General features: G+C 42.0%; 1 protein-coding gene across 1 annotated transcript in view; it reads left to right on the top strand.

Annotated features, from left to right (window-relative positions):
* The window catches only part of SH3BGRL2 (SH3 domain binding glutamate rich protein like 2), a 55,008-nt gene that overhangs the window by 15,285 nt on the left and 22,842 nt on the right, over window positions 1-16,881 (top strand). Inside the window, exon 2 of the mRNA XM_082474307.1 lies at window positions 16,483-16,668. Within this exon, the coding sequence (XP_082330433.1) occupies window positions 16,483-16,668 (186 nt within the window). The remainder of the gene's footprint in view (window positions 1-16,482; window positions 16,669-16,881) is intronic.

Genomic DNA, 16,881 nt, shown 5'->3' with positions numbered 1-16,881 from the left:
ATGTGGATTCCAGTCCTAACTGCTGGATAAGTTCCTTAACTAACGTCTCGGTGTCTCAGTTCTATCATTTTGTCAAAAGAGTAGGTTGACAGGTCATTGAATAGTTGTAGAATAGATGGCTCATTTCAGGATCACGGTCTAGGCATTGGCAATTTCATGTCCATTGTTTCTGCAAGTTTATCATTTTCCAAGGCAGGGTATAGGGTACTTTAAAGTCAAAGAGGTATAGCATAAGCTCCCTGCCCTCCAGAATTGAAATTACTTGACTCGACAGGAGCTAGTAGCTCTGAGACACACGATGAATATGGGCCATGTTCTCTGGAAGTTCAAAAGAAGTAAGTGGAGAATATTCTGGACAGGTGTGGTACTGTGTGAGAGGTGGGCTCAAAGCTGGGCGTGGTAGGAGGTAGGACTTCACTGTTGAGAAGTCAAGAGGGCATTCAAGGCATGGGAAGCAAGGGTTAGTCGCTGTGGTGAGGAACTAAGTGTAGCGAGAGGAGAGGTGCGAGGTTACATGGAGAAGCTGGGACCTCAGATGCCAGTCCCACAGCCCTTAGCCACACCTGCAGTGCCCCCATCCTCCTCACCCTAGCGCTCGACAGCCACTGATCTACTTTCTGTCTATAGATGAGTCTATTCTCTGGACATTTTATATAAATGGGATTCTACAATGTATGGTCCTTTATGACTAGTTTTTTTCACTTTAGCAAAATGTTTTCAAGGTTCGTCCTTACTGTGCCCTGTATCAGTACCTCGTTCATTGATACGGCCACATAACATTCCATTGGATGGATATGAAATGCAAATTCTTCAACCTCATCCAAGTCTTGCCAAATCAGAAACTTTGGAGTCAACCTCCTTTCCGCAGTCTGTGTTTTGACAAGCCCTCCAGGTGACCCAGGTGCACTTATGGGTGGAGAGCCATGGCTGCAGGGTGGGTGGGAGAGGGGCATGAGCTGCAGAGGTGGGCCTCGTGGGCCTGGGCGTGGATTTCTGCCTTCATTTCTAGGATAATGGGAAGTTTCTGGAAGGTTTTTAAGCAGAGATCTGAAACCATTATGCTTATTAAAAAAATTCATTTTAAAAAGGATGTATTGTACAACGCAGGGAATATAGCCAATATTTTATAATAACTGTAAATGGAAAGTAACCTTTTAAAATTGTATAAAAATTTTAAAAAATTTTTTTAATAAATAAAAATTTTTAAAAATTCAGTTTAGCTTCTCTGTGAAAAGTGGCTTTGGGGGAAAGCGGGCCAGAAGAAGACACAGGAAGATACAGGTTGACCAGAGATGATAGCTTGGCATGGGCTAGTGGGAGTGAAACTGGAGAAACATGGGTGGGTTCAAGAAAAAAATTTGAAAGCAGAAACTTGATGATTAATGACTTGATGATTAATTGTATCATCAGGGAGAGTCAAAGATGGAATCCCAGTTTCTGGGTTGGGCAGGTGAGTGGGTGGTGGTGCCATCACTAGATCTTCTGAATTTTCTGGTTTTCTAATATGTGGGTAAATGTTAATCACCTGTTCCTCCCCCGGAACCTACTCTTTCAAGCAACCCTTGGGGACAACCTATCAGATGACATTTGAGTACATACTACGTGGAAAATACTCTCGGGAGACACGCCATACACATCTAGAACCATAATATTAATGTTAATGTGTCTAACTATATAAAAATAAAAAAATGTCTGAGAAGGTGAAAAATAAAGAGGTAAGCAAGGTGTTTGGACTCAGGTGTGTGTTTTTTCAAGCACACGGGTGAATTTCCATAGTTTAGAGAAAAGAGATGGAGTGTTTGGTGAGAGGAGAGAAGAGATCTGAGGCTCGTGGCCAATTCTGAAAGGACCGCTGGCATGAGGTGAGGTGCTCGGCTGTAGGGATGTGATCCAGGGTTCTGAAGGTGAGATGGAGACAGGACACCACTGGTGAGAGGCCTGAGAATCTAGGAGCAGCAGACTGTAGAGCTGTCTTACATTTTTTATTTATTTATTTATTTTAAAAAATCGAGAGCCAATGAGGAATTGTAAAGATCTGAAAAAGGCAGTGGTGTGTGCTTGAGAAGAACATTCTCGCCTGCCTTTAGAGGGGAGTGGGTAGGACAGTAAAATCCCTGCAAGTGTGGCTGGCAGCAGCATAAGAGTTGTAGAAATGGGGTGAAATCAGCAAGATTAGCGGAGTGGTAGAATTTTCAGGGCTTGGCAGCTGAAGAAAAGAGAGAAGAACAAAGAAGAGGAGATGACTTCATGGTTTCTAGGAAACTGGAAGACCTTATGCCTGCTGTATGTAGCTCATGATGCAGGGCTTGTAGAGAGAGGAAGGCTGTGAAAGACACTGACTGTAGTTTTTTAACATGAACGAGTGATCACATGGGATTAAATATTTAAGTGTAGTTTTGAAGAATAAAGTTATTAAATTTGAGGTAGCAGATTTTATTGACTCCTTTATCTTTTTCGTTTTAATTTGATTCTCGTATTGTCTTACTAGGCTGTCTTTTAAAGTTATACCAAGAATTAGAAGCAAATATTGTTTCAGTAACCTATGATCTGGAGTGTGAAGGGACTTGCCTATGCTATTCTGAAAATACCAGTTCACAATCAGAAAATAACAGGTAGGACTTCCACTTCCCTGGTGGCACAGTGGTTAAGAATCTGCCTGCCAATGCAGGGCACATGGGTTCGAGCCTTGGTCCGCAAAGATCCCACATGCTGCGGAGCAGCTAAGCCCACGCGCCACAACTACTGAGGCTGCGCTCTAGAGCCCGCGAGCCACAACTACTGAGCCCACGTGCCTAGAGCCTGTGCTCCGCAACAAGAGAAGCCACCGCAATGAGAAGCCTGCACACCACAAGGAAGAGTAGCCCCTGCTCGCTGCAACTAGAGAAAGCCCGTGCACAGCAACGAAGACCCAAGGCAGCGAAAAATAAATAAATAAAATAAATTAAATTTAAAAAAGAAAAGAAAATAACAGGTAACATTTTTGTTAGTGGCAGATTAGATTCGAGTTCACTGGAAGAATCATTCTGCCAGTGGCAGGACAGCTGGAACCTCTCTTTGATCAGTTCTAAAATATTTCTTTAAACCCAAGAACCGTAGACCATAAACTCTGCTGACACCTGGCTAAGTTTCGGTTAGGGAACTAAATGAAGTGATTGGATTTAATTACATCTTCTTGATCTTAATCTGTGATTCCGAAACTGTGACTCCAAATAAACAGGTGCTTAAATTGATGTTGGTTATCAGCTTAAAAAGTTGATGTTGGTTATCAGTTTAAAAATACGCCGGATGGACTTTTAGTCCTAGAGGACAGCCATGGGGACATTTGTTAATTCCTCTTTACTTGTCTGACATTTGTGGTTCTCCTTGTTCCACTTTCTAGTTTTGTTTTTTTTTTTAAATTTATTTTATTGAAGTATAGCTGATTTACAATGTGTTAATTTCTGCTGTACAGCAAAGTGATTCAGTTATACACATATATATACATTCTTTTTCATACTCTTTTCCATTATGGTTTATCACAGGTTACTGAATGTTGTTCCCTGTGCTATACATTAGGACCTTGTTGTTTATCCATTCCATATATAATAGTTTGCGTCTACTAACCCCAAACTCCCGGTCCTTCCCTCCCCCCACCGGCACTTTCTAGTTTTAACTCTAGCATTCCTTTTCTCAGTCCTTGTATGCAGCAGAGACGGGAAAGTCCAAAAGGTTACTCTCGTGAACACACAGCAAGGGACAGCGCCTGTCTGTTCCTGGGTTTGGGGAGTCTGGCCTGGGCAACTGAGCCCCATTAGGCTGTGACGAGCTCCGTGCAGCGTGTGCCTGAGGGGACCCCGTCCTGCCCTCGTCCCTCGTAGGCTGCCCTAGCCTGCCTCGCAGGATGGGAGGACGACAGGGTTGGCACGAGGACACAGCCTCGCAGAAAATGTGCCAGCGTGATAGCAATCGTGCTCACTTCTAAAGGGAAACCCATTTTTACCAAAGGGTATGTTCCCAGAGAGTGGATCCTGTCAATGGAAATAATCAATAAACAATCAGTCGTAAGAATAGAAAAGAGTTTTATTTGAGCCAAACTGAGGACTAGCCGGAAGCCCGCTTGCCAGGTGACTCTGAGAAACTGCCCTGCAGAAGCAGGGTTTCCAGCACAGTGTTATATCTTGTCAGAACAAAGAACATTAAACTAGTCAGGGTTACATTTCTTCCAGATTTCAGAAAAAGAACATTCCAGCCAGTACCCAGCAAGTCAGCATGGCCTTGGCCCCTGGGAAGGGAGTCTTATCCTCAAAGGAGGACCAGCATTGGCATCCCAGGAAGAGAGGCATTTAATCTCTATTTTTAACATGGACATTCTTTACTTTTAATCAATGTGTCCTCTTCTCTAATAATTAAAGCAGATGTACAATGTATGTTTGATAGGCCACAGTCTATTTTAGTCAGCATAAAATTCAGTGTAACTTATGGGAAAGCCAGAATGACTTCCCCATATCTCAGTCTGTGAACATTTCTTTTTATCAATCCTCTCTGCGTTACCTAGTTTCATAGTTGGGGCACTTCAGTGCTTTGACTCCCTGTAACTTTGTCGACTCCCTGTAACTTTGTCGACTCCCTGTAGTTAACTCCCAGCTTTCCTGGGGGCGAGCTGAAGGAAGGCAGGGGCAGGTGTGTACCCACTAAGCCTAGCACAGTGCCTGGCACCTGCTCGACCCTCAGAATGTCCTTCTGGAGTGAATAAATGAGAGACTCACTGAAGGAATGGCGTTGTACTGGGCCCGGGTGTCGTCAGTGATTGGCAGGAGAGTAAGCTTGCCAAAGAGCAGAATAGCCGATGAGGTCTGTGGCCTTAGAATTAAAAGTGTAATAGCAATAGTGACTAACGTGTGTTGAGCTCTTTCCCTACGTGCCGTGCACTAAGAACATTACGTCATTTAATTTTCGTCACCACCGTCTGCCCTAAATTCTGATCTGCATTTCACCGATGAGGAAGCTGAGGCTTTGATAGAAGAAGTAACTTCCCCGAGGTGACAGATCCATCCCATGCTGGTTGTCCGGAACTAGAACACAAATCAAAATGAAGTGGCCCCTATGGGGGTCAGACCGCTGCCCTTGACATCATCATCAGATGTTCTAACTGTCATGGAAAAAGTCACAGATGAACCAGGGCCCCTCGAGGACATCAAAGTCAAATTCCAGTACCTTCTCTACACCATTCCTGTTCTAGTGCTACCAAACTGAGATAGGAGAGGCTCTTCATCTGAAACAGAGGGAGGGGAGAGAGGGAGAGTGTGTGTGTGTGTGTGTGAAGGCTTTCCTTTAGGTAGGTTATTTTTGGAACAGTTAAGTGTTGGACTCACAGGCTGGCCTGTGGTCATGATGAACCATCAACACAGTGATGTATTGTTAACAGAAACGGGGACGTTAGAAGGAGGTAGATTGGTAGGTTGATCTTATGACAACAAAACCTAGTCAAAACCTTGTTTTGTTGTTTTGTTTTAGCAGTGGAGTTTGAGGTGATGGTGGGACGTTTAAGCATACATTTCCAGAAAGGCTTTGGCACTGTGGATTGGCCCTTGTGAAGGAGGCCAATTTTGAAATGCAAATTTTAGATATGTCTCCATAGAGGTGACAGTTGAAGATGTGGAAGTATGTGATGTCTTCAAAGTGTTAGTGTCAAGAGAAAGCAGATTATAAAGGATATGCAAATGGAGGATAGCATCATTAGAATTAAAGGACAGGGATAATCATTTTTCTGGTCCCATTCATCAGTAACGCAAAAGTGGTGAAAATTTTGTAGTTAAAATCCTACTCTCTTCCCTGATGTCAATTAGTTGTTCCTGAAAATGAATTGAAAGATGTTAGATTTTTACATTTAAAAAACTCACTGAAATTTTTCATTTGAAAGACTTTTAGTAGATTAGAAAATTATGTTTCTAGGTTTTCATAGTGACAACTTCTATAGACAGCAAGCATTGTTTTCAGTCACAAAATAATAATATCAAACATTTCCTAAAATCCATTTTGTGAAATAGTTACCTGATAAAGTATCATCTTTACTTTGAAGGGACAAATCAAGAAAGAAGAGGGGGTGCGTGTGAGCATCTCTGTGTGTTTTATTAGTTAGGTAGCTTACTATTGATATCATTTGTCATCATGAAAAATGTCAGCCCATTTGGAACAGCCTTCTTTTTTTTTTTTTTTAAGTGGGATGAATATCAGGAGTCCCACTTTTTTTTTTTTTAATTAATTAATTTATGGCTGTGTTGGGTCTTCGTTTCTGTGCGAGGGCTGTCTCTAGTTGTGGCAAGCGGAGGCCACTCTTCATCGCGGTGCGCGGGCCTCTCACTATCGCGGCCTCTCTTGTTGCGGAGCACAGGCTCCAGACGTGCAGGCTCAGTAATTGTGGCTCACGGGCCCAGTTGCTCCGCGGCACGTGGGATCTTCCCAGACCAGGCCTTGAACCCGTGTCCCCCGCATTAGCAGGCAGACTCTCAACCACTGCGCCACCAGGGAAGCCCCAGCCTTCTTTTTTTATAAAAGAAAAATATATCTAGAATATACTTAAATTTCCAATGGTTGCATAATGTTCTAAACATTAGAGTTAAATACTTAATAGAATCCATGCATGCAATAAGATAACTATGAAGATTATAAAAGCAGAATATTTGTAATACAACCAAAACATTCTACCCAAAATGTGTATGTTATTATGGCAACCATATAAAGTCTGTTTCTGAATGTTGAATCCTTGGAAGGTAATATAAAAAATAATTATTTCAGGATGATATTATTATTATTTTTTAATTGAAAAGACGACTCAACATTATAAACATGGAAAAAAGAAGCCAATGCAAGTTGGTTAAGAAAACAGGATCCAGAGTATTTACTGGTTAAAAAGAAAATATGTTGAAAGTATTTATTCAAGCTCAATAATGTTTATTTGTTTAATACAAACATATGGAGGGCCTAGTAAGTACCAGTGACTGTGCTAATGATACACAGACAAAAAAGCACAATCTTTTCCATCATTGAAAATGTATTGCTTTAATTTACAACATATAATAATGATTCTTTCAAAAATTGCCCTGTAGTTCACAGTTCCTCTTTCTGACACTCTGATTCCCTAAAACTCAAGTTTCAATCTCTTGCAAGACAGCCTCTCTCATTGTTATCTTCGGCTTGGTAGCCTGGTATTTGCTTTCTAGTAAGACAGACTGAAATAGACACCGGCGGCACAGCACTTTATGTGTAATCTCATGTTGAGTTAAACAGCATTTGAATGTTGCCAGTGAGCCCGTGGCTTGTTGGGGTTTCTTCTACACCCCGTCCTGCTCCCCAGCAAGGAAACATATCGGTGGGTGTTTTAGGGGAGGGGTGTGTCCGTTTGCAGGTAAGAGAGAACCTGAGTAACGTGAACTTAAATGAACAGAGGTGTTTTGGTCTCTCCAGGTAAGTCTGGAGACTGATTTGTTCAGGGCCTGTATTTCTGGGATTCTCTTGGCCTTTTCCTGATGCTTGTTGCCTCGCAGTGGAAAGGTGGCCCCTGCACCTCCAGCCCTCACACCGAGGTTCCAAGCAAGAAGAGGGAGGAAGGGCAGGGACAGAGGGCCCTGGTATTGATCCATTAGCTTCAGCAGGAGAGCAGAGCCTCGTGCAGAAGCTCCACCCATTGGACTTTGGCCCCCAGCTTAGTAGTGGGCTCTGGGTCAGTGACTTCCCAGCTGCAAGGGTGGCTGGGAACACGGGGCTTTCACTGTCTAGTCTTCACAGGAGAGGTAGTGATAGCTTGGGGTAACTAGTCTATTGCCTGCCAGTTGCATCCTCTTTATGAGAATATAATGCCTAGTGAGTCCAACAGTGTGGTATTAGTTAAAGAATTTGCCATGGAACGATAGATCTTCGAGGTACCCTACTCAATTGCTTGGAAGTTCCTGTGTCTTTGCCCCAGAAAAGATCATCAGACCTTTCTTCCCTTTTTATTTGGAAGGAGGAGTTGTCTTCGGGCCCCCTACCCCTCCAGGTCTAGTCCAGTCCCTCCTCTGTAAGTCTTATCAAGTTATAAGAAAATTTGTCCTCTCTGTCCTCTTTCCTCTGCCTGCCTTTGACTTTTTCCTTGTGACAGACATAAGAGGCCCTAATCAGCCTTATATCTGCCTCAAGTCAGAAGAAAGAAAACTGTGTATTTGAAGTGTGAAAGGAGGTGAAATGAAGAACTGTTACATCCAATACCTAAAGCCTTTGAAATTTCTATGAAGTTACTTTATATTTTTTGCAGAAGGCCACATCTAGCGCAAAGAAAGAAAAGTTAACATGCTTGAATGAATGAAACAATTGAGCAGTGCCTATTACTGTTTAGCTCTTTTCTTATTTAATCCTCCCAATAAACATGTGAAAAAAGATTCTGGGTCCATTTCACAGATTTGGAAACTAAGGCCAAAAGAGAAGCTTAGTAATATCTCCAAGGCTACTCGACTGACAGGGCCAGGGTTAAAACCAGGACAGTCTAACTTTAAAATACATACTTTTCTTTTTTTCCAGTTTTTCTTGTTATCTGCCATCTGTGCTTTGTCTTTTTTTTTTTTTTTAATTGAAGTATAGTTGATTTACAGTGTTGTGTTAGTTTCAGGTGTACAGCAAAGTGACTCAAGATATACATATATGTGTGTGTGTGTGTGTGTATATATATGTATTATATATATAATATATATGTATTCTTTTTCAAATTCTTTTCCCATATAGGTTATTACAAAATATTGAGTAGAGTTCCCTGTGCTGTACAGTAGGTCCTTGCTGTTTATGTATTTTATATATAGGTGTATGTATATGTTACTTCATAATTTATCCCTCCCCTCCACCTTTTCCTTTCCCCTTTGGCAACCATAAGTTTTCTATGTCTGAGTCTCTTTCTGTTTTGTATACACATAAGTTCATTTGTATCATTTTTTTTAGATTCCACATATAAATGATATCATAAGATATTTGTCTCTGTTTGACTTACTTCACTTAGTATGATAATCTCTAGATCCATCCATGTTGCTGCAAATGGCATTATTTCATTCTTTTTTTTTGTGCTTTGTCTTTACACTTGCTTTCCCACAATTGCTCACATTAAATCTCAGTTAGAAAAAAAAACAAGCCCTATCTTATTCAAATTGATAATGTCTTTATTTACTAGTGACTCCCAAGGTCCCAGGGTACAGCCTCCGCTGTGTTCACCCCGGAATTCAAACATGATTAGACACGTCTGGAAGCGTCTGAAGAATCTGGCAGGGGCTGCTTAATTACATAAGTTAACTGGCAGCCTTCTGGGTAAGAACTAATCCTACGCGAAGAGAGAGTGGAGAAGTGCAAGTTTACTTGCACTCAGTGCCTGGGAATAGGGGGTAAGTGTAAGTCAAGTGCAGTAGAATTTAGTTAGCCTGGCCTCTGATCCAGTCCCTAGGGATTGCTGGAGTCAGGAGGTTGCCAGTGAAAGCTACCAGCGTCTTCACTAAGAGCCGCATGGGTCACTGAGTGTTCATGCTACATCAGCAGATTCAGCAGCACGAGCCCAGACAGCTTATCACCGGGGCCGGTGCGTCAGGGCTTGGGTCTTCAGCACATATCTGGGTCCTGCAGGGCCCCGGAGTTGAAAGGGTTAAGTTTTATTGTCTTAGTCTATTTGGGCTGCTGTAAGAAAATACCACAGGCTGGGTGACTCAGAAACAACAGGGATTTCTCACAGTTCTGGAGGCTGGAAGTCCAAGGTCAGGGTGCCAGCATGGTTGGGTGCTGGGGAAACCCCAGTTCTGGGTAGCAGACTGCAGTCTTTCGGCTGTGTCCTCACACTGTGGACGGGAGCAAGAGAGCTCCTGGGCCTCTTTCATAAGAACACTCCACCCTCATCACTTAATTACCTGCCAGTAACCTCACCTTCTGATGCCATCACCTTGGGGGGTGGGTTTCAACATAGGGGTTTTGGGGTGACACATTCAGGCCATAGCACTTACCAATGCCAGTGGCCAAGAAGGCTGCTTCGGAGCACATGTGAGGAGCTCACTTCAGAGCTCCTGGAAATAACAGGGGGGAAAGTGGTAGGGGGTGATAGAATTCTATGGTAGCAGTTGGAAGCAGGGTCGGGGAAGTACCAACATATTTGCTTGATTTTCAATTATCATCAATTTGCAAATATATCAACAATCTCATAAAAAAACACTTGGGCAAAACAAAATACTACATTATGCACTTGCAGTTTTAAAAATTAACTGACAATAGCATTTATTGAAACATAGAATCACATCCAACTTCCTACTTCAATGTCAGTGTCAATTTTAGAAGGGAAGCCTTTTTCACATTCGGGGTCCAAAGATTCTTCTGAATTATTTAGTGTGTTTACTGTTTCATGTAACATCCTAGACACACTCCTTTTTAAATTCATACAGCTTTAGTATTCACTGAGAAATACTGGTGTTTGATCTACATTCCTGTTTGCCTAAGCTTCAGTTACATTTGTTCCTAAATTAAATTATCAATTTAGTTTGATCTCTCGAATATCACCTGGAAAACTTTGATGTCCAGCACTGGGATAATAATTCTTGAATCATCCGCTCAGTTAATATTTTCTGAGAGCCTCCTGTACGCCAGGCGCCGTGCTTACAGAGCTCACACTCTGGAGCAAGAGGTGAGCATAAAAACAAGTAAACAGATAAATAAAATTGTAATAAATTTAACTAATAAAACTTCAGCTTAGGTGGCAAGAGAGGGCTCTCCAAGGGGGTGGTACTTGAGGTATCTCATCCTCATGATGGAAGAATCTGCACTGCTGTGACACTAGTCCTCGTACTTGTGAAAATCCTGGCTGTTCATTAACAACCGTTTACTGAGTGTCTGCACCGTGCCAGATACCGTTCTAGACCCCAGGGATCCAGCAGTGAACAGAACAGCAGACAAAAATCCCCTGCCCTTGTGGAATTTATGTTCTAGTAGGAAGAGGTGGACAAACAAATGTGTAAAACGACAGTATGTCAGATGCTAAGTGCTATGGTAAAATAAAGCATTGAAAGGGAATAGGGAGTTTTGGGGGAGAGAGGCTGGTAAAAGTGTAAAATCACATAGGCAGGGAAGGCCTCACTGAGAAAGTGAACTTTGAGCCGGAAATGAAGATCTGTGATCTAGCGTAGAGTTGGCAAACTTTTTCTGAAAAGGGCAGCTGTTAAATACTTTAGGCTTTGGGAACGGTACAGCCTCTGTTACAATGGCTCAATTATGCTAATATCTCTGGGATGAAAGCATCCAGGGAGAATATGTAAATGAAAGGATGTAGTTGTCTTCCAATGCAACTTTACTTATGAACACTGAAATTTGTATCTCATAGAATTTTTATATGTCATGAAATACTGTTATTCTTTTGATTTTTTTCCCCCCCAACCATTTAAAAAGATAAAGACTATATTTGGCTGTGGGCCATAAAAACACAGTTAGTGGGCTAGAATAGGCCTGTGGGCCTACCTGCGATAGAGCCCAAGAGATTTAACAGTGTGCGTTCCCCTTAATTGCTTTGGATGACGTGTAATGGTGTACGTTTGAAAGATAAGGTGGAATGCTACTCATGCTTTTGCAGATATCTGCCTGTTTTAGGTCCAACAGCTTTGCTGTTGCTTCACAAAGAAAAGAATGAAAATTCATCTGTTTATCCAGTGACAGATCCTCATTTCACTTATATGAAATGTATGTCTTACAGCTTTTATTTCTAGGCTCTGCTGTGCAATAATAGCTTTTATTTTCAATCCATCATACTACAGTATTGCCGAAGACATTTTATGTAGCAATTAAGAGTTTTCCAAGTAGGATTGCATTGGGTTGCAAGCTCTAGAAAAGTTGCTAAAAAGTGGCTTAACTAATTAGGGGTCTGTTTGTCTAACACAGAAGGTTTAGAGTGGGCTGCACAAGACTCGTGTGGCAGCTGTAAGATATCATCAAGAACCCAGGTTCCTGTCATCCTGCTTGACCGCCGCCATTCTTGCATATGGTGTTGGTTTTCACAATCGCCAAATGCTTTCTGCACCTCCGGGCACCACGGGTGCATTTCTGCAAGAGAGAAGGGAGAAGAGTGACCAAGTGCAAAATGGGCTTCGTCTTTTCATTCATTAGGTGGAGCCTTCCCAAGGAGCAGCTGCCTCACGTCTCACTGGCCAGCACTGTGTTCTGTGATCACCCCTAGCTGCAGAGGAGTTGGGTCAACAAGGTTTTGTAGCTGAGCACATTGCTTTCTAAAACAAAATCAGGCTTCAGTTATTAAGAAAGAAAGGGAGATGGGCTGCTGGATAAATAGCGTTATCTGCCATGGCTTCTAAGTGTGTTTGAAGAAAAAAAAAAACAGTCACATGAGTTACAGGTGCCGTCACCCATGGCTAAATTGACATGGGTGAAGGCCTTGACTGTCGCCCCACAATTTACTTCTCTTCCACAAATTTCTCTCCCCAAACTTCTTTTGATACTGATTGCAAGGTGCGTTTTGTTTCAGAACGGTTGAAACGTGAATAAAACTCTTTGTGTCAAGGAAGTGACGGTATATGTTATTGTTATCTGAACCCTGGGTTTATGCCAGCCTGTGTGCAGTGCCCTTGACGGCTTCCTCTTGCCACGAGGGAAGCCCTTCCGTTACCTACGACCCCAGCTTCTCCCAGGTCCCACCTCCTGCGCTGGTCTGTCCCTGCCGCACATCCCTGGGCTTCCACAGTTCCAGCCGCGTTCACCTGGGAAATCTCAAAACAGCCCTGCTGCCCTGACTCATCTTCCTTCCTGACGCTAATGTCACAAACATCCCCTTGAAACTTCCTTCTCTGGAGTACAGTTTCTCCCCTTTGTTTATTTGGGTGACCTGCTATCGTATCAATTTTCTGTGGCCTTAGCTCTTTTTTTTTTTTTTTTTGAATTTTTAAAAATTTTGAACATGTGCTAAATTTATTTCTAAACTTCAACAAAAGCAAAGCAAAATATGAGAATTTGATTCACCTTGTCTCAAAAAAGTGAACGTTCCCCTGACACTGCATTCTGAAAGATTTTTTTTTTAATGTGATGTCAAATAACAAATTCAGCAATAATAATTAAGACATTATACAGCACTGTTATGTGCCAGGCAATAAATATTATAAGCTACACATAATTTATCTATAACCCTCACAATAATCCAATGAAGCAGGTAATACTATTATTCCCATTTTAAAGATGGAAAAACTGAGGCATAGAGAGATTAAGTAGCTTGCTGAAACTCACCCAGTAAATAAGTAGGGGAACAAGGATTTGTAGCTCTTTTTTTTTTTCTTTTCTTTTTAATCATCTGGCCTTTCTTAAGTGTAAGGAGTCAGGGAAGCCAGCAAGTAACAAAATGCTCCAAGTCCAGCTTCATGTCCTGCTGATTTATACGAAATGCCCCTGGTCTCTACGGCCATGGACTACCGCCCCCTCCAGGTTGTTTTCTATGGGAGGCTTTCTTTCTCTCTTAAATTTCTTCTCTTTAATCTTTTGAATGTTGACACATTCACACTTTTCCAAAAGGTTTACACACACAGAGTGAAAACTCTTGCTCTCACTTTGTCCCCATCCCCCAGTTCCCACCCACCCCCGAGGCAACCGCTTTTGTTAGTTTCTTATATAAACCTTCAAGCATTTTTCTAAAAAATGAAAATACAAGTAAATACAGAAGTGTTCCTATTTTTCTCCTTTTTTTTTTTTTTTTAATGTGCCTAGTCTATATACAGTTCTGCTCTTTTTTTTTCCCCATGTATACGTCTTGGAGACCTTTTCATAGTGTTAACAGTACTTACGGAATTTCTCCTTTTTTCTTCTTAAGCTGCATAGTATTAAAGTGATCTCTTTGAAACACAAAGCTGGTCGTGCCTCTCCTGCTTTCCTCTTAAAATACAGATATAATTACTTACATTTCGCTCCTCACGCTATCATTAGCCATCACCAGTGTTGGTGAGGAACTGTCCTTTGCTTCCTGAGCCTTGATAGGGTATAATGATGCATTTGAATTTTTTTCTTGAAACAGCGACCATTTTTTCCCAGTTTTATTAGGATGTCATTGACATACAACACATATAAGTTTAAGGTGTACAGCATAATGATTTGATGTATGTATATATTGTGAATTGATTACCACAATTAGTTAACATCCATCACCTTACGTCATTTGAATTTTAATATTCTACGATGTAACTTTCAAATATTGGCTATAAGGAGGAGGGGTGTTGAGACATGGACACTCTGAGACATTGCTAACGGTAATGTAAATTGAGGTGGCCTTGATGAGAGACAGTTTTACCCTGAGTCCTTCAGGAGTCTGAGAAATATCTCTGCCCTTTCGCCTGGGTTTCATTCACAGGGCTTTGTCCTAAAGTAGTCTTGAGCGATACCATCAAAGATATATAAAGATGTTCACTGTGTGATACTATTTCTAGTAGTGAAACCTACAAGCATGCTAAGTATTCAACAATAGAGTAATAGTTAACTGTACATCTACATGATGGAATTGCCAGGAAGATATTAAAATTCTTGCTTCTGAAAAATTTTTAATGACAGAGGGCAGTGCTCATGATATATTTATTGTTCAGTGAAAGGGGCAAGGTGCAGTTTTTTACCAGGTGTGATCGTGTGAAAGGAAAGACCAGGTGAGCTGTAGGGGATTATAGTCCAGCAATAAATACTGTGTGTGTGTGTGTCTGTCTGTGTGTGTGTGTGTGTGTGTGTCCCTATGTGTTTAGGGCCAGGAGGTGGGGGGAGTAAAGAAGCTGTGTACGTGTCTTGATTTATCCTCATATTGAGCCTTTAAGTACCCGCATTTTGGGGTCGTGGTGGATATTTCTGTACATCATATATGGAAAACCAAGGTTTGACTATGGATAAGTCTCATTTTTGATCATGCTCCTGAACAATTGAAATGTGCTGGGCGTGTAGAGCTCCAAATATGGATATTCAATCCAGACCCTTCCCTCTATTTAAATTTTGGCAGTGGCTGTCTGGATAGTAGGATTGTGGGTAACTTTTTGTTTGCTTTACAAAGGCCAGTGGGGACCCACTAAAGAAGGATTTTAGGACAGTGACATGATTGTCTTGATAAGAACACACACTTAAGACTTGGATCAAAATAGGTGAACACTTTCAACCTCAGGGTCGATAAACTCTACCTGGTCGAGTTGTAAGGGGAAATTAAGTAGGATGGATGATACTTTTTTGCACACCAAAGTTACAAAATAATATATATATTCTGAAATTCTATGAGTGAGGAGAAAAAGTTAACTTTTTCAGACATGAGAAATGGCTTAATTCAAGAAATGGAGATAATGTCATTTTCAACTTGGATTTACAACCATACAGTAATTCTCTCCTTTTATAATATTATTGAGCTTAAAAGACGTCCTTTCTTGCCAGCCTTTTATTTCTGTCCATACTAACTATGCCATCTTCGTCATTAGTCATTCATAGACTTGAACCCAGTGATCAGAGACGCATGTCACTGAGGCTTTTGGGGGGGAGTCGGATTAGGGTGGGGTGGAGGGGATTGGCTGGGGCAGTCAGTCTGTGAAAGTTTGTTCTTCAGCATTTTATTTCCTTTGTCCAGAGGTCTTTCTAGCTGCTTCACTTCTCAAAATGATTCTTTTCTTTGGCCATTATAACATTTACTTCACCGCTTAGGTTTGTTTTTTATGCGGGTTTCCCAGAAAAAGCACACTTGTTTTCTCATGTTTTACATGCTGTGGTTAAGATACTGAATACTGTCACCGCATCTCAATGAGTTAATACGTACCTTCAGTTAAGAAGATTGGTAACATTTGGAAAACCTGCACATGTGTTTGCAGCTCTTTAAGAGCATACCTGACCCCTAGTGACTGGAGAAGGAAACATGAAACGTCAGGGGAACAAGAAGGGTTAAGAAAGAGAGTTCAGAGTAGGATGGTGCTTGTTGTTTACTCTCACCTTGGAAGTGGAGAACATTTTACTCTTGGGAGTGGATGAAAGGATGCTTTCATGACAGTGGCTACAGCTGTGGAATATCTTCTGAAAGAGGCTGGTGAGGGGAATAAAAATGTCACCGCTCCCAGGAATCCATGAAGTGTGGACATCTCAGACGGGCTCTCTGTGGTTTGCAATTGGTTGGGGACAGAGAGGGCTTTCGTGACTGTAAATGTCAACTTCTGGGGGGGTGGGAGTGGGTAGTTCTGGCCCCCCTGAGAACGAAGTGCATCTCCCACCTCAGACCTCGTCTGTCCCTCCCAGACCGTCGGAGTTGTGCCCCAGAATCCTTGGAGAAATCACTGTGTCAGCACTTGCTGAGACGTCTGCTGGATCACCAGGGAGTGGGCAGTGCATGCCGTCTGCAAAAATCACCTCTTTTTTTTTGGCTCAGCGGCCTCTGGCAATGAGCTGTCAAATCTAGTTGAAATTGGAAATATTTCCACTTGGTTTTGGAGGAGCATTTCTCCTTATGTGTCTGTCTTCTCTCTGCAGATAAAGAAGAAGCAGCAGGATGTGGTTAGATTTCTGGAAGCCAACAAGATAGAGTTTGAGGAGGTGGACATCACGATGTCAGAAGAGCAGAGGCAGTGGATGTACAAGAACATTCCCCCGGAGAAGAAGCCTGCTCAGGGCAACCCTCTGCCACCTCAGATATTTAACGGTGACCGGTACTGTGGAGTAAGTGTCAAATGATTGTTATCGCGTCATTTCCTTGCCTGATTCAGAACAGAGTCAACTGGAGTGCAGTTGGGTTTTTTTCAACGCAGACTGACCTCCTTACCTAGTACCTGGTCAGTTCCACAGGGCTAACAGAGGGTGAATTCGAGAGGGCGTTTGAGTCCAAGGTCACAGACTATGTCTTCCTGTTTGCTTTGGGAAAAGGGGGTGGGA

This window comes from Balaenoptera physalus, assembly GCF_965194825.1.
Source record: "Balaenoptera physalus genome assembly, chromosome: 9".
Taxonomy (NCBI): domain Eukaryota; kingdom Metazoa; phylum Chordata; class Mammalia; order Artiodactyla; family Balaenopteridae; genus Balaenoptera; species Balaenoptera physalus.
The sequence above is the reverse complement of the archived record's forward strand: the minus strand, read 5'-3'. Positions and strand labels throughout refer to the sequence as shown.